General features: G+C 40.0%; 2 protein-coding genes across 4 annotated transcripts in view; one reads left to right on the top strand and one right to left on the bottom strand.

Moving 5' to 3' along the window:
• Window positions 1–904: 904 nt before the first annotated feature.
• MCFD2 (multiple coagulation factor deficiency 2, ER cargo receptor complex subunit) lies at window positions 905–13,820 on the bottom strand. 3 transcript variants are annotated; one of them, XM_058165187.1, is made up of 4 exons: window positions 13,800–13,820; window positions 4,720–4,874; window positions 3,020–3,179; window positions 905–2,084 (listed from the first exon to the last, which is right to left on the bottom strand). In XM_058165187.1, the coding sequence occupies exons 2-4, from the start codon at window positions 4,869–4,871 to the stop codon at window positions 1,953–1,955; spliced, it is 444 nt and encodes a 147-aa protein (XP_058021170.1). In that variant the 5' UTR covers window positions 4,872–4,874; window positions 13,800–13,820; the 3' UTR covers window positions 905–1,952. The 3 variants fall into 3 exon arrangements, with proteins under 3 accessions (XP_058021170.1, XP_058021169.1, XP_058021168.1); XM_058165186.1 differs by lacking the exon at window positions 13,800–13,820 and adding an exon at window positions 6,686–6,820; XM_058165185.1 differs by lacking the exon at window positions 13,800–13,820 and adding an exon at window positions 6,338–6,679.
• TTC7A (tetratricopeptide repeat domain 7A) overlaps window positions 13,745–22,871 on the top strand; it is a 197,774-nt gene continuing 188,647 nt past the window's right edge. Inside the window, exons 1-3 of the mRNA XM_058165184.1 lie at window positions 13,745–13,944; window positions 19,266–19,429; window positions 22,280–22,448. Coding sequence (XP_058021167.1) covers window positions 13,773–13,944; window positions 19,266–19,429; window positions 22,280–22,448 — 505 coding nt within the window. The 5' untranslated portion in view covers window positions 13,745–13,772. The remainder of the gene's footprint in view (window positions 13,945–19,265; window positions 19,430–22,279; window positions 22,449–22,871) is intronic.

The following is a 22,871-nucleotide window of genomic DNA, read 5'->3' as shown; positions in this document are numbered from 1 at the left end:
CATACAGTAGTCCTACTGCCTTCCCAAGCTTTAGTGATCTATAGCCCTTGGCCTAATTTTGAAAGTCTTCTACAAACAATTAGTTCAGACCTCTGACAAGAAAACTCTTGACCCTGATCTGAAAGTCCAATGAGCAAGAAGAGCTGCTAGTTTTAGCCTCTTTTACAAATGACAGGTCCTGGAATTGTCCTGGGCCCTCCATATAAAGAGGATTTCTCACCTTTACTTGAAATCATGGCTGTGCAATTTTTTTGTGAGTGAGCACCACCCCAAACATTTTAAGGGAGCTGAGAGCTGCAATGAATGGAGCAATTGCACAACATGGATGAGGCAATCACACAAAACAGGTGGGGTTATGATTTCAGAGTGGGATTTGGGGGAAATGCCTTTATTTTAAACTACATAAAGCCAATGTTAAGATTAATAATACAGTTCTCCTGCATTTCCTGCCATAAATTGTAGGAAAATACAACAAGAATGCATTGTATCAACAGAATAATGTATTGTGGGGAAAATGATAAAAGATTATCACATACATCCAGAAACAAGAAATAGAAGACATACTTCTTTGTACACTGAAAAATGTGGGACTTGGATTGCCCGGGTGTGAACACCATCTTGCCTGTTTTGATCTCCTTATAGACACCTCTGCATTGGGCTATGAAATTGCTTCATTTTACCATAGTTCAGTGAATGAGAAAAACCTGGAAGGGCTCAAACATGCTAAGCAATAAAATGGAACTGCAGTACAAACCCAGCTTAGCTTGTTGGAATTGCAAAACTCATTAAACCAAGATAAAATATATTGCACGATGCCTGTATTTTTCTAAACCCGAAGTATCATGTTATATCTTGTGTAGATTTTTTTTAGCATAAATAAAAAACAAAAGTCTGTCCCATCATGTAATTTAGATGGTTGCAATCATATGATAGATTTTATTACATAATTAACAAAATGCAATTATTACAGAATATAAGAATATTTCTTTACAGAAAATAGATCTCTATACAATTTCGAGAATGCCCTACGAGTTTTCAGCTTGTGAAATACAACAGTTTGGAATGTACATATTATTTAACCAATTAAATTTATAAAATGAGGCAGACATATAGACAGTTACATTATTTTAAATCTACAGGATATTACTGAATGGTATAGGACCAAAGATTACTGAAAGCTCCAGAATCTTTTTAAATAAGTAAACCATTCAAGTATTTGGCCACTCTCTTCAAAGAGTTAATTTTAAGACAAAATAATCATTCATACTTAACACTAAGAATTGGTGTTAAGTTACACTGGTAGAAATCTTAACAAGGCAGCTCCCCCCCCCCCAGTTACAAAAATTTAGTTAGCTAGTATTGGAACAGGTTTTGGTAAAGGATACAGGTGAACACTGGCATTTAATTTACATTTTCAGAAATACCGTTAACAAATATACCCAAATGGGCAGATTAAAATGCAGAGAAATACTGATACAAGGGAAGACCACTGAGACACACATTTATGTTCACAATAATTTTAATGAATATTTCACTGAATACTTCACTTTTTTATTATCTTCTACAGATACTCAAAAAATGGTAACTTTTTCTGGTTTCATATCTACTTAATTCTGTAAGGAGAGTGAAAAAAACACACACATATAAATATTGATTAAAGTATAGGTTTTGCCTTATAAGGCAAATGGCTGATGGCTGCCAAATAACCTGCTGACAAGGACAACGTATTATATTGTTCAGTATGGGGGTTTGTTATCCATATCACAGCAGACAACAGTTTCCATTATATTCCATTATTTTTTCTTCCCAATATGTAACACATACAAGTATAGCCATTCCAATGGTGACATGTACCAGCCTACTATTAACTTCACAGCTCAAAGGCAGAACACACCTACTAATTTATAATAAGAATCACATTGAACTGGGCACATGAAAACTGAAGATAGTTCTTATTCCATTGACTTAGCAAATTCAGCATAGTCGATATATCCATCATTATTCTTATCATCATCGCGCAAAACACCATCTATCAAGTTTATTAGTTCATCTTCTTTTATTGTCTGAACATGTTCGCCATCACCCTAGAAAGGAAAAACAACAGATGAGTTCTACCAAGGCATTGGCTTGGAGCCTCTCTCTAGTACTTGCTTCTTGATAATTATATTGCTAGAGAGTGAAAGATTTGAATGGCTCTGGCAAATAAAAACTCAAAAGGTACAGTTCTTTACGGGTAATCCTCAATGTATAACCATTCATTTAGTGACTATTTGAAGTTACAATGGTATTGAAACAAGTGACCTTTGACCAGTGGTGGGATTCAAATAATTTAACAACCAGTTCTCTGCCCTAATGATTTCTTCCAACAACCAGTTCACCAAACTGCTCAGAAAGTTAACAACCGGTTCTCCTGGAGTGGTGCGAACTGGCTGAATCCCAGCACTGCCTTTGACCAGTTTTCACATGACTGGGGCAGCATCCCCATGGACATGTGATCAAAATTCAGACACTTGGCAAATGTTATCACAGTTGCACCGTCTGGGGTCATGTGATCACCATTTGTAACTTTCCCAGCCAATTTCTGAAATCAATGGGGAAAAACAACTGCAGCAAGTCGCTTAACAACTGTGGCAAAAAAGATCATAAAGTGGGGCAAATCTCACTTAATAACTGCCTTACTTAGCAACAGAAATTTTGGTCACATTTGTGGTCGTAAGGCGAGGACTACCTGTATTCAATTTTAATTTTCTCAGAATAATGCAGTATTTTTTTTTGCTCATTTGCTTCTTAAAGCTATTTTCAAAGTTTCCCAATTTATAAAATTGTAAGTTCTGCTAGAGAAAAGTCTTCCCTAAACACAATGCCAAAAGTTTGACGCAGTATTTAATAACATGTCATTATACATCTATATCTACCTACTTACCTACCTATATGAAATACCCGAATATTACATATGTCATTTTTCCAAGGACTGTTGAAAGGCCCATCAAATTCCCTGTTCAGGCAAACTAATACGTACCTGTCTGTGTACATGTGATATTGCAGTGGCAAGTTCAAGACCATCAAGCAAGTTGTTACCATCGTAATCATGCATCTTGAAATAATGAAGCTGCAGTTCTTGTGGTGACATCTCAGCTTCTGGTTTGTCAACGACACCATCTAAATGTTCCATAATGTGGCTATAAGATAAATACACAGGTTCTGTTAGAACTTCCATATAGATACACACAACAGGATAATTCAACATATTGTGCTCATCCTGTTTCAGCGTTATTTAGTAAGACACAATTGCCTCAATTATGCAACACATTGAGTCATACCTCATTGTGTATAAAGTGCAGTATTTATTCCAAGAACATAAGACTTGCTCTACTAGATTAGGCCAACGCCCACCTTAATCCACTCTCAAAGAGTGTTCATAAGCAGAAAATAGATTGAGATTTTCCCCTCCCATTATTCCTTTGAAACTTGTAATCTCAAGTCATACTTGGGGATCATGTTGGTCTTGAAGAATTAATAGATTTTGACAGAAATGTCTTCTATGAATACATCCAATCCCTTTTTCAAGCTAATTAAGTTAGTGGCTATCAGTGTGTCCTGTAATGAATTAAATTGGTTAATTATATATATGTGAAGGATTTCCCTTTCTTTGTTTTAAACATCTTTTCTATCAGCTTCACTGAGTAATCCCTTCACTAGAAAACACTCCTCCTCCATGTTGTCTGCCATTCATTATTTTATACATCTTAATTCTCTCAATAGTCTTTTTCGCCCCCTAAGGAGTCCTAAAAAATCTAGAAAAAACATTCCTCTGGGCTTTCTGATCATTTTGTTTCTCTTTGTCTTGAGTTATTGTGCCCTTTCTCAAAGACCAAAATTGTACACAGTGTTCCATATCTAGGCATACCATAGATTTAGGTAAGATAATTACAATGCTGACATTTTCATTTTCAGTCTTTTTCCTAGCCTGAGATTTCCCTTTTTCATACCTGTTGCACTATGAAGTGACAACTCAATTAATGTCTTAGTATTCTAAACAAGTAGACTTCAGGTCCCAAAATTCCCAGCATTAATCATACTAAAACTCTGGGAGTTGGTCTGCACAACTGGTGAGAATTTAGGCTGAGGAGGATAAGCTGATGCTATGAGAGGACTGTATTGAGTTTTGTTGCAGACCCAGCTGTTACAATCAAAGTACGTATTCCTTGAAGCAATAATTGGACCAGATGGAACTCCAAAGTGATAAAAGAATAGCCTAAGTGAAATGTACATACATCTGCTGACTCTTTAAGAACAGTTTTCATGATTCTAACTATATGAACAAATACTGCACTTGCTCTTAGTCAAAAAGCCTTTATTTTTCTCCCTAAATTAAAGTACAATTTAACCAGATTCCAAAATGAATGGAAAAAAATTAAGTGCCCTTTTCCATTCATTTTGAAATCTGGTTAAACGAAAGGCCTAAACTAAATTGTTGTTAATGGCCAGGCCTTGAGTTCTTTAATTCTGTTATTAAAGAAGCTGTCATCAAAAAAACTGTCCACCTAAATTCCAGTTGTTAACTTTTCAACTATATTAGTTGTAACCTTAAAGATCTCCACATTAATTCATAGATTATACATTGCCTGCACTTGCTCTGCAGTTCACAACTCTATCTATTATGGAAGAATAAAGAGATAAAACTGAATTATATAAAATGCCAATTTACGGAACACATACTCTTTGTCTTGTACCATGTTCTTATCAAGACGCATGTTGGGCTGATGGCTTCCATCTATGTGATCCTCTGCTAAAGAGATAATGGAGGTAGCAAGGATAATACAGCAGAGAAAATCTATGCTATGAATCCTTGGATGTACCGTAACAGCCATATTCTAGAAAAAAAATTAAAATACAATTTATAATGTAACACTTTAAGCATAAAATTAAGAGTCTGCTGCATATTTGCAAATACTACTTTTACGATGGACTAAATCTCTCAAGCATAAACTCCACTGCTTCTACAAGAAAAGAACACTATACAGCCGTACTATAAGCACCAAAAATGCACCTCAAAACTTTATTTTTCATTTTTTCTTTTCTATATGTGAATAAAAATAATAGGTTGAAATACTAGGTATTTCAAATTATTGTCATTCTTATTCACATATATTACAATTTAATGTAGCCAGAGATTTTTAAAATAGGTACAATAATGCCTTTAAACAAATCAACTAAAGACAGTTGAACAGCTGCAACAAATTACTCCTCCACATATAACTTTTTAACATTACGTGTACATTTGACTGATGTAATTATTTCATAACTCTTAAAATGAAGCCAAGTACTTTTTTTCCCTACTCAATCCCACCTATTCAATATGCACCAGCCATCACCACCTATCAATCAATATCGCTATGTACTGAACTTTGAATTGTAATTTTGGAAGCCATGTCAATAAACCTTTAAGTTTGGAATCACAACAATTTTTCAAAACACCTAATTCATTGACTTAGCAACTATATGAGACAAATTTTACAATCAGTTTCCTTATATGTAAGAGTTTTACTGGACATAACACCAGTCAGTAGTTGTAAAACGTATTCCCCGAGCCTCTCAAACAACTGGTAACTAAATATGTTACCAATCTTGCAAACAATTAGACTCTTACCATAATATTATGAAAAAGTATCCAGTTTTACCAGACATAACACAATGTTGCATTTGTAAAACTCCCCCCCCCCAGCCTTTGAAACAACTGAATGGCAAATATATTAATCTTGCAAGCAGGCAGAACATGTATTATGAAAAAGTATCCATACTGACTTCAAAAATATTTGAACTTACATTCCTCTAAATAAATGTTAGAATTCAGATACCATTTGATACAATGACATAACAAAATAATAAATGTTAGCACCAATATTAAGGGGTGCTAAATGGCAAGCTGTTTCTCTTAAGCAGTTATTACTATTATCTTTCTCCGATCCCATCATTCTAGGAATTCAAGACAAAAAAAAGAACTTCATTTTACGTAAGGGATCTGCCTCATTTTAAAACTTTGCAGTATCAAGTATTTATGTCTCGGCTTTCTAGGCAATTCCTCATCTCAATGCAACTTGGAATTTTCCCGAGATAATGTAACATCATATAAAATCAAGCAGTTGAGGGTATTCGAATGAGCAGACTGTAAAAAAAACCAGCAAGGTAATCCAGGAGTGCTTGAAAAATGCTGTTTATAACTTTTTGCCCACCATTAGAAAGACTATTCTGTCCCCTTTTCCATTTGCAAATAAACCCTACTTCAAATGCTATTTAACTGCGGCTGCAACTTGCAGCCACGAAGTTGCGTGTATACCTGTTCCAAAATTAACCTCAAGCAACTATAAGGAGGACTGCAGGATTAGCAAGGATCTCCCCACTACCAGAAGGTGACTAACGGCTCCAACTGCTTGACTTGCAAGCAACGGTGAGACCGGACGGGAAAGTAGGCGGTACACGGACTCCCGCCGGCACAAGGCAAGCACCGTCTTCTGGCCACTGCGAGATCCCGGCTACGACGCTCGTCCCGAAACACCTGCGCCCCCGCACCTCTTCCCAGCAATTCTGCCCTTAAAATGACACTATCCGGCCGGGAAGAGCAGCAACACTCATAGAACTGAGCCTTCTCGGCCACCATTCCCCACCACTAAGTGTCACCTCTGACCTTCAATGCGTCAAGAGTTCCACGCCTTCTTCTCGGCGATTGGCTATTTTCTTTGATATTTTACTGTGTTGTGAGGAAAAAAACAAACACTACTCCCGCCCCCCCCCCAAGTGGTGTGCGCGCGTAAGGAATCAGGTACGTCCGCAGGGACCACGCCCCCTCTCGTTTTATGACGTGGCTTTATTCCTTTTAGGCTAGACTGGAGCGAGTTTTCGGAGGAAGAGCCTCCGGTCCCCGCCCGCGTGCGCTGATACGCCGGGCAGCCTTTTTGTAGTCGTCATAGGGAAGAATTTCCTAGCCAATTGCTAGGGCTACGTTAATGACGCCTCCTTCGGCGAGCTGTAGTTGGGTTTCCGCGCTGTTGCTGTTCTTGTGAATTAAGATCGTTTCGATTTCTCGCAATGGGGCTTTTTGCCCAGTCTGGTTCTTTACTGATACACAACGCTACCGAAGCTTCAAGATGGGAAACGCTGAATTAATAGTATAGTATTTATGAGCTGGGTGCTAAAATCTGCATTACCCAACGTAGACAAAGAGCGATGATATGTGGACCGCAGCAATAGTGCAGCAAAAAACAAAACAAAACCCGAAAGCAAATAATTCGTTTTCCTGGCTTTTTTTGCTGCACTCTGATGGTGGTTCTGATTTTTGCAGCCCGAGTCTGGTATCCCTGCTCATTTTCAAAATATGACTGCATTCATTTTAGGACTGTAACATATAAAGATGGAAAACAAGTAGAAAAAAAGGAACACAAATATTAACAAATGAAAAGAATAAAGGAGGTTATTGTTACACCAGTTCAGTTTTTATATAAAACTTGACCCTATAGAATATTAATCTTTCCATTTGATCAATACCGTGATGGTCTGAAACAAAACAGGAAGCACATTGTCAACCCAGGATTACAAATACAGAATGGTAGTCTTTCCATTGTAGCAAACAAATCGTTTTTGCTATGCTGGTGCTTGGTTAATCCTTAGTTCTTAAATCAATACATTACAATGTTTATAGAATTCCAAATCATATTCATTTTTTAATGAACTCATATTTGAGCCTATTCTGTGACAATAAGAATGGCAAAGGTTATTTTTTCCTGATTACTGAACCTGTGAGTTCCTGTCCTATATTTACGTTCAAAATACATCCTCTATATGTAAGGACAAGTGGGGCAAGAGACTATTGGCTACCAGATTTGTTTGCATTTGTAGAATCTGAGGAAATGCAGAGTCCATGAACCTGTCATTTGTGGGTTGGACCCATGCTCCTGGCTTCTGTGACAAGCATACCAATAGGGCATAAATTAGGGGTGTCAAACTGAAGGGGTGCTTAGATTTGGCCCTGGGGCTGCCCTGGAAACAGTGAAGGACCGGCTTGCGATGCCTCTGCCAGCGAAAATGGAACTTGGGAGGGCTGTGACTGGCCACCCCAGACTCTGTTTTCAGCTGGGACAGCCTCCTGCAGCCCTCTGCCAGCTAAAATGGAGCAGAGGGCTGGCAGAGGGCTACAGGCCAGTTTGGCCACGACCACTGTAGCCGGGCCACAGCCACCCGGCGCCCCAAGATCAAACACAACCCTGATGCAGCCATCAATGAAATTGAGTTTGACACTCCTGGTATAAATGAATCTTTGATGAGAAAGAGCCTATATCAGCCATCTTGAAAGAGATACTAGTGCAACCTCTCTGTGAAGAAGTCTTCTCTCAACTGGTTGCATTTGTCAAATTTGCTTTGTCTTCAGCCTTCCCCTTTTGAGCTGCAAAGATGCCAGTATTTCAACCAGAGGAGGATCCTAGAGAGGAGGCATTATTTAGTGTTCCTATGCGATTATGGCAGAGTAGATGAAGGAAATGGACCCCGAGTCTTACTTGACATCTTTATTACCATTAATCATGGTGTCCTTTATGACTTGCCTGCATGGTTTGGAAGTGAGAGGTATTGTTTCATGATGATTCTGCTCTTCTGAGACCATAGTTCCAGGGATAGGGGATGAGTTTCAGTTTCTCCAGTGTGGGATGTCATGGGGGTAGACCTCTCCCACATTATTTAATGTCTATATGAAGCTCCAATATATGAAGTCATATATTGGTCGGGGGTGACATATCAGCTAGGAGTTATAGCAGGGGTCTCCAACCTTGGACCTTTTAAGACTTGTGGACTTCAACTCCCAGAGTTCCCCAGCTGAGGGACTCTGGGAGTTGAGGTCCACAAGTCTTAAAGGTCCACAAGTCCTGAGCTATAGCATCTTGAATTTGCAGCTGGAGGTTGTGAGGGTCTGGATGGGGAGGAACGAGCACAAACTAGCAAGACAGAGCTGCTGGATGTCCATAAACATCAATGGGAGGGGCTGATTCAATGGGAAGATGTTTTGTTACCAGAACGCTGTAGATTAGACACTGATTTGTCTAAACTTTGCAATTAAGATCAAGAAAACTATTATAATACTTAAATCCTATGCAGACAATTTCAACTGTTATGTGTTCAGAACAAAAAAAGAAAATGATCTATTCAAACTGTATCTTTCCCCTAGGGGACATCCAGACAATGTGTTTTCCTTCAAATCAAATCAAACCTTTATTGTCAATGCACGACATTTGTAAAATGCGATTGAATGAGCCTCCCTTGGTGCAGCCCCCCCCCAACATAAACTACATCTCAATAACTCAATAAATAAAAGAAAAAGAAATCCCTAAAAACAATAACTAGCACACATTTCCATATGTATATATGTATATAACATTATATTATTTTACAGTGGTATGAACATGTTGCTCAGTTTGTAAGGCAATACAAAAGTATACCAGGCTAATATTCTTTTATCTGCACAAGCTTGGTAATGCAGCTAATAAGTAGTAGTATCCTAAACATTTATTGTGGGTCAACTTAAGATGCTGTAATTGATATATTTTCTTGCTGTCAGGATCAAACGGTCCCCCACTGCAGGCTGGAGCAAGAGTGGGAGGAGGCAGGTGGGTAGGGCAGGGATTTCAATCATTCGTTAGAAACTTGGTTTCTGGTTACAACCTCTGGAGATCATGGAACTACTTTAACAATAATAGTTACACCACAATCTTTTAAGCAGTAGATTGGCACCTCTTTCAAGTGACCTGTTAAACCTGTATGTACATTAATAAATGAGTAAACAAACAGGTTGCAGAGAATCATTACAAAGTGGCTGCTTTCTCAGCCACTCAGATCTCAGTTCTATATGGCCCAGCTAATTTTCCGCACATGGAAAAAAGACAGACAACACACTTGTGCTGCCACACAAAGGGGGTGTGCATAGGGGTAAGGGGGCAAGCAGTTCTTCATTGGATTGCTGTGCATGTGGGGCCCATAAATGGGGACTTCTATTGACCACTGATCAGGGGTGAAATCCAACAGGTTCTGATTTTGAGTAGTTCAGAGCAAATACCACCTCTGGCTGGCCCCAGAGTGGGGTGGAAATGGAGGTTTTGCAATATCCTTCCCCTGGAGTGGGGTGGGAGTGCAGATTTTGCAGTATCCTTCCTCTGCATTGCCCACCAAGCCATACCACGCCCACCAAGCCACTCCCACAGAACCGATAATAAAAAAAATTGGATTTCACCACTGCCACTGATGCTTTGTAGATCACGCTTTTAGAATTACTGCTCTAGGTAATGAACAAGTTTATTTAAAATAGCAGGGCATTATAGGATGATTGTATGTAATAATAAAGAACCAGCTGATTTATGACTAACATTTCTTAACTGATGGTTGAATTTTCAAATAAAAGGCTAAGTAGAGTAAGATCTGGTTAGTATTTATTTAATTTGTGCCTTTGAGTCAATATTGACTCAAGGCAAAAGCCTATACAAGTCTATTTAGTTTTCTTGGCAATATTTCAGAAATGGCCTGCTATTGCCTCCTTCGTAGGGCAGAGAATAGAATAGAATAGAATTTTTTATTGGCCAAGCGTGATTGGACACACAAGGAATTTGTCTTGGTGCATATGCTCTCAGTGTACATAAAAGAAAAGATACGTTCATCAAGGTACAACATTTACAACTCAAATGATGGTGACTTTGTGCTTAAGGTGGGACTAGAACTCATAATCTCCCAGTTCTGGCCTGGTTCTTCACTGAATTGACTCTCAGTTAGTACTTGGTCACTAGATCTATAGGCTCAATTGTGAAATTAAAAAGATATCCCAAAGGAAAGCAACTTCCACATTGTTTCCAAGCAAATTTCATTCATGTAGTCAATAGGAGTCAAAAGATTCATTGCAGCCCCTTCCCAATGAAATCTAATCAACAGTTATTCTTTGCCCATGCCTTAAAAGTGTCAAATGATTATTTTCTTTAATGCTTCAGAAGAGGAAAAACAGTTACCTGTACATTTCATTTTGATTGGTGCTAGGATCAATAGCATAATGATCAATAGCATAAACTAAAAATTTGTATCATTTAAAAACCCCATGCGCTAAATTAAAGCCAATTTTACATGTAAAAAATGTTCTTAAAAATGGGTTATATATGACTGAATGTAGAAGATAGCCATTAAATCAAATGGAATATGCCTTCCCAATGGAATGTTTCATATTTCAGAACTCTTTTCAGCAAATGAAGCCCCATTTCTCTTTCAAAAGAAACAATTGTTAGTCTACATTTGTGAATTTTAATTTCCCATAAATATAAATCCCTGACACACATACATTGGCTATTAGCTTTGCTGGCTGAGGGATTTTGGAAGTTGAAGTCCACAGGTCTTAAAATTGCCAAGGTCGGAGACCCCTGCACTAGTGTCTGTGTGGTCTAGTGGTTAAGGCACCAGGCTGGAAAACAAGAAAGTGAGAGTTCTGACCTTAGGCATGAAAGTCAGCTGGGATTGTCACTCTCTCTCAGGCCAACCCACCTCACAGGGTTGTTGTGGGGAAAATGAGAGGAGGAAAATGAATTACAGGTAGGTATCTTTGCTGCCATGAATTATTCATAAAAAATAATAGTCGAATTTTAAAAAAATATTTAAAAAAACATTATTGTGTCATTTTGAAGCTCAGAGTCTTAGGGCAAAGTCCCCAAGGTTGATAAGAGATCTCTGACAAATCAAGCACAACCAAAAGAAAAAAAAAGGAAGTTGGAGGTGTAGAAAATCTTTTTGGGAAGAATAAGATCCAAGGACACAGAGCAAATAGCAAAGGAAGCCCTTCTGGTATCCTCCCTGGCAGCTGCTTCCTTCCTTCTAACTACTTACTTACTTACTTACTTACTTACTTACTTTTTCTTTTTCCTTCTAACCCTTAACTTCTAGACCAGTGGTCACCATCTGGTGGTTTGTGGACCACTGGTGGTCCGTGAGAAAATTTTGGTGGTCCGCAGAAAAATTATTTGCATTTTTTATATTGCACTAAATCAGGGTTCCTCATACTACGGCCCCTGGGATGGATTTGTTGGAAGAAATATCCATCTGGGTTCAGTTCCAAGTGGGGACAAAGACACTGGAAACATGGAGGCTGCTTGGAAAGATGGTTTAATGGTGGCCAGGATCACATGGCTTGAGATCCTGAACAGAAAAGGGCTGAGATCCTGTGTGCTCCCTGGTTTTATGCTTTTTCTGAGCTTTGAACTTTCTGGGGCACAGGAAGAGTATCCTGATTGGTTGTCAGACTCCCAGGGGGTGGGAGTCTTAGCTAACATTGTAGGTTGTCCCTCAAGCTTGCCTGAGCCTTGCTGGCTGATGTAATCTTCCCAGGTGCCATGTGGTGAGATGGGTAGAGGCTAATCCTATCATGTCCTGAGGACCATGTCTTAATCCCATCACCCTGGAGCTGAAGGTCTTCTGTGTTGTAGATAAGATGTCTTTTGTCTTTCTGGGGCTATTAACAAAGGTGGGGGCCGCTTTCCAAGAGCATGTTTCTCCTTTTCTCATCCAGGAAGGTATAATATTCTGCTTTTTTAAATATTTCCTAGAATATTTCATTCTTCTAGGAGGGGGGTGGGTGCTAAATTCCTACAGATACGTGCAATGAACATTTGTGTTGCTCCAGAGAGTCTCCCCCTTCTGGGTCTTCTTGTGTGGGTCGGAGGGGGGCAGAAATTCCAACTTTGGGTCTGCTTTGGCCTCCTGGTGCGGGGCTTTGGGCGAAGGCTGGAGGGAAGTGCTGCTGGTGGCAAAGAGCCGGAGGACCTTGTTCCAGTGGGACTGCATCATGGCCTGGAACTGGCTGACCATCTCAGTCCACTGAGCCTCCAGGTGCAGGTACCTGCCCTTGCATTCCTGCAGGACTTCCCTCTGCTTGGAATGCTCCCTATGCTCGTAGTCCTCAGTGAGGTGCTTCTGCTGAGCCTCCTTCTTGGTCAAATCCAATTTGAACTGAGCTGTTTTGCCAACTTTTTCTCATGATGGCTGCTTAGCTCCAACAACTGCTTCCTGTTGGACCCCTAAGGAGCCCGGGCGGGGAGCAAGAAGTTGGCTATGCCCACCCAGTCACATGACCACCTAGCCAAACCCACCCAGCTGGTCATTAGGCAGATTATATTAGTGGTCCACAGGATTTAAAATTATGAATTTAATGGTCCCTGAGGTCCAAAATGTTGGTGACCTCTGTTCTAGACCATGCCTAGTACTCAAAGTGCCTAGTACTTATCTGGAAAGTGAATAGAGGAAAAATAACGACTTCCTTTAACTACTGATCCGGACTTGTAGCAGAGGCCTGCCGATTAGGGATTACCAGTAAACAGGCAGTGTGCTTCCGACGTAGGTCGTTGAAGTCACTTCTTCTACTCCAGCACCACTTTTCCAATTTTTCTTCCTTCAGTCCAGCGCTTTTTCCAAAGGTTGCCAATTATTTTCCCTCCGAATGCCGGAGCCAAACTGGTGAATGGCCCCCTCGTAACTAATCTCAAAGTTGTTGATTTTTTGTTTTTTTGCACCAAGAGGTTGAAGAAACCCGGGCTTCCCTTCCCAGCGTGTACAAGAGAAATTGAAAGCTTGCTCATGCTAGCTAGGGGAGGGGAAGGGAAAGGAAGGGAGGGGAGGGGAGGGGAACCCGGCGCTTCCCGAGGCGAGCTGCTGGTTGCCTGCCTGCCCGGGACTTCCCTGTTTTACATGAGACACCCACCCACGCAAAGATGGCTGCGAAAGGCTCGCATTTTCACCTGAAAATGGAAGAGGCGATCGAGAGGTGCAGGACGGATTGCCAGTGGGAGATGCAGCTCGCCATGGTGGCGCAGATGAGGGCGCGGACGTCCAGCCCTCGGCACAAGGGGGCAAAAAGAGCCGGAGCCGCACCGCAAAAATCTGGTAAGGCAGGCAAGGCGGCCGCTTCAACTGTTGGGATTCCCCAGCGACCGCCTTGCTCTTCCGTAAAAGAAAAAAAACCATAAAATAAAATGGAAGCGGCCGCCCGCCTGTCCTTGTAAGGGTCAGTCCGCTCGCCCCTTCCTGCCCAGCCCTGTTGTCGTCCCTTTTAATCCAGGGGGTTTCCTTGCTCCGGTGAAAAGTGCTGGGTTCGCACAATGCTACCAAGCATAAACTCATCCCCCGAGCTGGCTCGGCGCGCCTTCCGACAGATTCCCACGCGGTCAGCTACTGGTGGGCTGCCAGATCCGGAGGGTCCGTCGAACCCAGCCTTTTTTTTTTTCCGTAAATCCCTGGGGTTGGGGTTGCCTCAGCCGCATCCTTAACTGGCTGGCTCAGATGGTGTGTGTGCGTGTGTTTTGGCGGGGGGGGGGTGTTGGTTGATTTGTCTCTCTTAGCGTCCCGTCGCCTTTTTGGGGGGCTGGGGGTGTGTGTTAGAATTATTTAGATTCAGTTTATTTGGCGGAGGTGAAGCTGATTGGCATGTGAGTCCCTCACACCATCCTCTACCCGGCAACTTTTGAAACCATGCCTGCGGCTTAGCGATGGCTTGTTTGTAGAAACTCTGAATAATGTGGACCAAGGCCTGGCAATGCACCTTCCACCGCACCCGGTACCGATTTTACTCTTAATTTGCCTCCCTCGGCTGCCTCTCCCTCTTTCTCGGCTTTGCCCGGTGTTCTTGGAGGAGGCTTGCTCTACCACACTCCAATGCTCCTTGTTGAGAATCAGTTCTAGGGTGACCTTGTCTTCAAGAGAAATATAACTAGCGAGCTTCCCCAGCGATGTTTAGTTGAACCCAGTGATTTTTACTCCCCTTGGGAATAAATCTCATTGAATTCACAAGCGCTTCCTTCCGAATTAATATGTAGAAGATGACTGTGTGTAGTTTTAGGACGGAAGTAGCAGCCTTATTCTGACACACAGACACACACACACTCACACACATACATACGGAAAGATACACCGAGAGCCCAATGGTGGAGCAGCGGTAATGCTCCCTCCTCCTCCTTTCTCCTGACCCGCAAAGGTGTCCTTGTTGAGCAGCTGGCCTGATTCTGTGAGGCTGGACCATCCGCTCTCCTTTGGAAGGATAAAGCAGCCTCTCAGAATGAGCATCAGGAAAAGGCAAAAAGAAAGATCTCTGAGAACAGGCTGCTCTTTATGTCTGTGCCAGCCATCACGACTGGCTTTGGAAGCGCTGAATCCCTTGGAGTTGCGTGGCTGTGAAAAATGTGAATAAATAAATAAAATAATTAAGGCAACTAGGACGTCCTAGGCTAGGCTAGGAACTCTGGGAGTTGAAGTCCACAAGTCTTAAAAGAGCCAAGTTTACAGACCCTTAGGCTAGAATAAATGTGGAGCGGGCAAATTGCAAAAAAGGATTCCTCTGCTTCTAAAAAAGGTTGCCCCACCATCCAATGAGACCAGGGTTTAAGATGCCCAAATGGTGCCATCAAGGCTGACTGGGATGCCTTGCCCCTTCTCATGGGCCTATCATGTAGTTTAAGTCTCCACACCTGATGGTATTTACATGTGTTCAGTTACAAAATGGGTTTGCTGGGTATCCTGGGACTTGTGGCTCACTATTTCAAGCATGTATTGGCTTGGAGAACTTTAGCAGCATTCTTGGGGGAGAAATGGAGCAAGATGTAGATAGAGGCTAAGTAAAATACAGTTTCAGTTTTAAAGAGAAACCTTTCAGTAGAAAATAAAACTGTCTGTGAAACAGAAGGAATGTACTCATCAGCAGCTTGGATGTCCCTCCCCCCCCCTTGAAACTTTCCCTCAAACCACAGCCATTTTGTGTTTGTAGAGGGTCTGTGTCACTAATTTCAAGTTAACTTGTGGACTCCACCCAAAAGCATAAAATTAAATACAGGCTTGTTGCACTATCAGCATGTATATTTTCCTCAGTCAATTTTGCATATGCAATTGTTCCAGGGAAAAGAAAGTATGGCAGTAGTGGGTAGGGGTAATGAGAGACAAAATAAGTGGAGAGAAAAGAAAAGCAACATCAAATAGTTTTGTTTTGTTTTTTATAAAAAGGAGGAGAATATGAGAAAGCTTTGCTGTTTCCTCTGGAATATATTCTACTTTAGAGAGAAAATGCTTCTGTAATATTAAGTTTGAGCTCATATAATCACATGGTTAAAGCTTTGTTGTCCTTTCCAGTTATAGATCATATTTTCTGCATGTTTACATTATATCCAATACAGTTGTTCTTTTAAAATCTGAGGCAAAGCAGCATTCCAGATAAGAGCCCAAGAGTAAAATTCTCCATATTTTTGTTGAGAAAAATTTGCGCTGTTTTCAGTTGGGTTCTGCTCAGATAACTGGTTGAAACTAGGCATACTCAATATTAAATTGTTATGCAGTATTAACCGTATAGTTTTTTAAAAAGATGCATTTAAAAAGAGTATCAATAATACAGTGGCAATCATTCTCTTGATTTTTTGATATTTCCCCTGCACACCCCTGGTAGATGCTGTTTTTGAACTCAGATTGTATTTCTGATTACTTGCTGTTTATGGCTTGAATGTTTTATTAACATTTTATCTTTTAGTTTTATTTTCTGCCATTATAAGTATCTCATTATTTTACCTGTCATAAGCACCTCTGGGCAAACAGGATATGGGCAGCCATACTGTATGAAATTAAAGACCACAAGGGTTAATAGTTGAATGTGCAGCCTATTGAGATATATAGTTTAATCTTGATTTGACTGGCACATGGCAGTTATGCCTCTCAAAATTTATTTGTTTAATACTTTCTGCAGTTGATTGTGAGGTTGGAACAGCGGTCACCAACCGGGTAATCCATGAGAAAATGTTGGTGGTCCACGGTGTACCCGGGTGGAGGAGCTGCTCCGGGATGAGCAATGGCCAGTTCTGTGATTAGAGCTCTGGAATATGGGCCTGGCCAGGCAGCTCATGGTGGGGCTGTAAATCTCTGCTGTTGAGGGAGGTTTGTGAAACTTGCAACTTTACAGTGCAGCCCTCGCCGTCCAGAATGAGGTAATGATGCAAGGAGGGTTGGTGGTGCAGGCGGGCGGAAGCAACAGGTGGCGGCAATGCTGGGCTGTTTCTTCCCCCTGCTGTAGCTTCCTGTCAGCTGAATCCACGAGTGGCTGTCCCCACCCCTTCCCCTCCCTTCACACTCACTCCTTGCCTGGCAAGGGAAGGGGAGGGGGGGTGGAAATTAGCTCCATATTCCAGAGTGGGAGTGAAGCTTTGTCTCTTGCTTGATCTCTTGGCCATTTCTTCTGGCCCTTGTTGGTGCATCGCACACTTAGGTCTCTCAGAAGACTTCCTTTCAGCCCCAAGACACTGGCTGGCCCATGAGATGACAGAGAGAAAGAGAATGAGAGAGAGATAAAGAAAGAGACAGAGAGTAAGAGGGAATGAGAGGGAATCAGAAAGAGAGAGAAAGAGAGAGAAAGAGAGAGAAAGAGACAGAGAATGAAAGAGAGAAAGAGACAGAATGAGAGAGAAAGAATGAGAGAGAGAGAGAGAATGAGAGAGAGAGAGAATGTGAAAAAGAGAGAGTAAGTGAGAGAATGAGAGAAAGAAAGAGAGAGAGAGAGATAAAGAAAGAGACAGAGAGTAAGAGAGAATGAAAGAGAATGAGAAAGAAAGAGAGAAAGAGACAGAGAATGAAAGAGAGAAAGAGAATGAGAGAGAGAAAGAGAGAGAGAGAGAATGAGACTGAATCAGAATGAGAGAGAATGAGAAAGAAAGAGACAGAGAATGAAAGAGAATGAGAGAGAAAATGAGAGAGAGAGAATGAAAGAGAGTCAGAGAAAGAGAAGGGGGGAGAGAGAAAGAGAATGAGAGAGAGATAAAGAAAGAGACAGAGAGTAAGAGAGAATGAGAGAGAATCAGAAAGAGAGAGAAAGAGACAGAATGAAAGAGAGAAAGAGACAGAATGAGAGAGAGAGAGAAAGAGAGAGAGAGAGAGAATGAGACTGAATCAGAATGAGAGAGAATGAGAAAGAAAGAGACAGAGAATGAAAGAGAATGAGAGAGAGAGAATGAAAGAGAGAGTCAGAGAAAGAGAGAGAGAGAGAAAGAGAATGAGAGATATAAAGAGACAGAGAGTAAGAGAGAATGAGAGAGAATCAGAAAGAGAAAGAGACAGAGAGAAAGAGAAAGAGACAGAATGAGAGAGAGAAAGAGAGAGAGAGAGAGAATGAGACTGAATCAGAATGAGAGAGAATGAGAAAGAAAGAGACAGAGAATGAAAGAGAATGAGAGAGAAAATGAGAGAGAGAGAGAGAGAGAGAATGAAAGAGAGAGTCAGAGAAAGAGAAGGGGAGAGAGAGAAAGAGAGAGGAGGGAGAGTGCCTGAAGGACCTCATCCTATCACACAGGTGCTTCAGCAAGCAGCACGCTGGATTCGTATTAGTAGTCCACGGGATTTAAAATTATGAACTTGGTGGTCCTTGAGGTCCAAAAGGTTGGGGACCCCTGGGTTGGAAGATGAGGGTTTGGGAGAGGAGAGGCATAGAAAGTCATTGCATAGATTTTTGATTCAGTCCTAGATGCTGATTAAGTTAGAGTACAGTTTTATGTATGCATGTTGATAAGTAAATCCCCTTGTATTCAGTTAATCGGTTCAGTTATTATTTGTTATGTAAGTATAGAGAAGCCTGAAGCAAAATTTGGATTTATAATGTCTTATTGATTAGATTTCTAGAAAACAGTAACAAGACATTTATATAAATAAGTGTGATTTTATTTCCAATAAAGTTTTCATGACTGAATCAAATTCTGTCCATTTCTTTAAATAAGTCAGCGGAACAAATTGGTGTTTATTTCTTTAAAGAGTTCGTATTTACAAATCTGAAGTAGAATACACGACACAGGACATTCATTTATATGTCTAAATCAATGGTGGGTTGCTCCCGGTTCAGTCCGATTCTAGAGAACCGGTAGTGAAACCGGCAGGAGGCTCCGCCCCCCGCCCCCGCCCCGACATCATCATGGGTGATCTGCGTGCTCCTGTTGCAAACCAGTAGTAAAGGTAAGTATAACCCACCCCTGGTCTAAATAAGAAAGTTTCTAAGAAATGTCTATAAATGTATAGCTAATCACTTAAGTTGGATTGCTATTGCATAAACAATTTTTTGCACTCTGGCAAATTTCCTTATGCAAGGAAATGTTTATATAATGGTTAAAATTCTATGTTTAGCTTTCTGTCCTGCTATATATGGGAACATAACACAGTGTGTAATTTTTTATTCCATTGACTATGTCTTGCAGAAGATTATGAGAATCTACTAGCTGCGGAGGCACTGCTGGAGCTGTGCTTAAAAGAGAACCTTGCCAAAATCAAAGAAACCATGCCATTAATGGAAAAAACTGAGCCCAAACTGAGTGACGCCAAAAAGTCTTTGACTGACATTCTAAATCGAGGGAAATTACTGGTAGGCATTCTAGATAGAAATTAAAAAAGAGCATTACAAACACTGCTAATGATGTACAATCAAATGGTTTAGATAACAAAATGTTGGAATCTTTAATCTCACCTATCTGATACCATTCCTGATGCATTTATAAATATCTGAAATAATTGCTTTCTTTCTGCAGCAATTTTTATTCAAAAGAATGATGGGATTTGTTATGATTTAAATAAATTAAACTTTCAGCACTATATAAATTAATAGGCAATCCTGTCCTCCAAGAACCAACCCTTCTAGAATGGTGTCATCCACATGAAGAAATGAAGTTATTAGCAGGTTTTGAGGGTTTGCAGAAGTGTAGACACAATTTAGGGACACCAATGTGGCTATGGAGGACCAAACAAACAAGGGCCATGAAATATTGCTGACTTGGAGGAAAGGAAATAATGGGGGATGGGGTGTGGAGAATAGCAAAGAGTGTCCTGGTGAAAGACATTAGTAGCTAAATCCAGGGTTTCCAAATTAAAGCTACTAAGACTCTTGAAAATAACTTTGAGAAGGTGCTTTGGAATGTGTGATAATGTGAGCAGAGCACCTCTTGTATCTTTTCTCAGGATTCTATGTGAGCCTAGAAAAAGGATGTAGCTATTTTAGTAAATCAAATCAGTTGACTCATTAAAACAACTACCACAATGTTTTATTGTAGATCCACTTATGTTTCTATAGATCTATTTTAGCAGCACTAATGATACAACAGACTTTCTTTTTAAAACATCAACAACGAGACACCATGATGGGCAGAGCAGTATAACTGTACACTTTATGGTTATGAAATCTACCAAGAGACCCTTTCTTTGGCCTGCTACTTGAACAAGTCCACATTGAGTAGTTTATTCGGGAGTCATAGCTTTAATTCAGCATGATGGGATTTTGTGTCTCTTGTCAAAGTCCCGACTTCTAAAAATCTGCATTAATTCATTAATGTGAGTTTTCGTTACAAGTTGGGACAAAACTTGTTTTGTACAAGTATTATATACAAAAATGAGGAAAGCTGGATAAAATATTTCACATTTCTCATACAGGTAGCCCTTGACTTATGACCACAAGTGAGCCCAAAATTTCTTTTGCTAAGTGAAGAAGTTGCTAAGTGAATTTTACTCCATTTTACGACCTTTCTTGCCACAGTTGTTAAGTGAATCACTGCAGTTGTTAAATTAGTAACACAGCTGTGAAGTGAATCTGGCTTCTCCATTGACTTTGCTTGTCAGAAGGTCACAAAAGGGGATCACATGACCTCGGGATACTACAACTATCATAAATGTGAGTCAGTTGCCAAGCATCTGCATTTTGATCACATGACTGTGGGCTTGCTGCAACAGTCGTAACTGAAAAATGTTCATAAGTCACTTTTTTCAGTGCTGTTGTAACTTTAAACGGTCACTAAATGAACTGTTGTAAGTCAAGGATACCAGTATGGAAATAAGTTATTAATTCATTTGATCTAGCACAGGGTCTCCAACCTTGGTCCCTTTAAGACTTGTGGACTTCAACTCCCAGAGTCCCTCAGCCAGCAAAGCTGGCTGAGGAACTCTGGGAGTTGAAGTCCACAAGTCTTAAAGGGACCAAGGTTGGAGACCCCTGATCTAGCATAACTATGAAAAAAAAAACCTGCCAATTTTTCCCTTTTTTTTTCACTTGGAGTTAATTTATACTTAATTTAAATGACTAGCAAAGTGGTTATTGTTGTTATGTTAGTCATGCACTGACTTTCATGCTCTGAGGCAAACTTCCAAATCCGATCTCCTACAAATGGCAACATTGAGTAGCCCTTGGTTATTTTTGGTTGGGAGAATGTGAATGTGAGTGAGAAATAGCTGTACTAACCACATGGGGATCAACCATTTAGAGGTGCTGTTTTAACCTTTTTGGTTGTCACAAATAAAGCACTTTGTGTGTTTGAAATCTCTCTATTGCTTAAAGCTATAAACTGCATAAACTGGGCCTTATTCATATAGTGTTAGGAAGATTCTAGGGCATCTGCTTAGTTAAGATTGATGGCCTTTATAGTACTGTGGTGCTCAAGCTGGTACATTTGGTAAAAACAGGGCAATGGTTACTTAGAATGTATATTTAGCTGAAAATTTTGACCTGCGTAATTTTTTTATCTATATAAAAATATTTAGGGCAAAACTTTTAGCTGCTTTGTATATATTTATGAAGCAGCTTAAAGTTTGGCCCTGCTACCCAAAATTTCTTCATAAGGAAAATACTTTGCATCCCTTCAGCAATTTTGAAACTGCAATCAAAGTGTGTGTGTGTATGTGTGTATGTGTGTGTGTGTATACAAATGTGTGAACGCATTTCAACTATCCTTTGAAAAGTTATAACATTTCAAACAGGGGAAATTAAATCTTACTCTAATATAATCCTACATCAGCCACTTCTTACATCCAATTTAATTGTAGCACTAGCTGTATCCATTTTCAGCAATATCAAAACTGTAGTCAAAGTATACTAGTAAACTTCCACTTCACATAGTTCTTGGAAATTTATGGAAGAAAATCAAATGGCTCCATCCATTGACACATAACAGGAAGCCATGCGGGTCCTCTGTTGTAATGACAAAATGTTCCTCTTCTTAAGAGCTTAATAATTAAAATTATTAATTTCAGTAGAAAATGAATGTCCAACCTCTCTAATTTTTCAAATTAACTGAGGGATCTGCATTCTGCACTCATATTGTACCTCAAAGCTCACTAAGCTTTTGTTAACAAAATGCTTGATTCCATGCAATTTTGAACAGGGAAATATTTAAAAAAAACATTGTTTAACTACAGCTTTATTATATTACTAATGCACATTTTAATTTTCCAGCCAAAAGTTATGACAGAAGCAATGTTGCTCCTTGCAAAGCTTCATTATATTGAAGGCTGTTACAGAGAGACTTTAAGCATGTATGCAAGAGCTGGCCTCGAAGACCTTGTAATAGAGAAGAAACCTTTATACAAGCTGCGTCTGCTGACCGAAGCTTTTGTTATTAAAGGTAATGGGGGTTGTCTATGGTCACTGATTTCTGATTTCAGTGTGATGGTACTGTAGAAAATCAGCTCATATAAACCTTATTTATTTTATCCTTCAAACATTTTATTTTATTTAGTTGAAGTTGCACTGAGTTTAAATTTTAAAAAGCTGATGAGCTATGGAATATAATAAACAAAATTCTAATCCATACATAATACCTATGCCTGATTAAAATATTGAATTTTTGATTAGCCTTATAGATATCTTTTTTTTTACAATTTGTAAAACAAGCAAACAACATTCTGCATATTTCTTCGGTTTCTTTGATGTTTGGTAATAGGTTGAAATTAATTCAAAAAGGAAAATCAGTAGCACTAAGATATTTTGCTTTTTAAAAAAGTAGAAAAATAGGAGAGCATGACAGCATTACAGTACAGTACAACAG

The sequence above is a fragment of the Ahaetulla prasina genome, chromosome 1 (assembly GCF_028640845.1).
Source record: "Ahaetulla prasina isolate Xishuangbanna chromosome 1, ASM2864084v1, whole genome shotgun sequence".
Classification (NCBI taxonomy): Eukaryota; Metazoa; Chordata; class Lepidosauria; order Squamata; family Colubridae; genus Ahaetulla; species Ahaetulla prasina.
The sequence above is the reverse complement of the archived record's forward strand: the minus strand, read 5'-3'. Positions and strand labels throughout refer to the sequence as shown.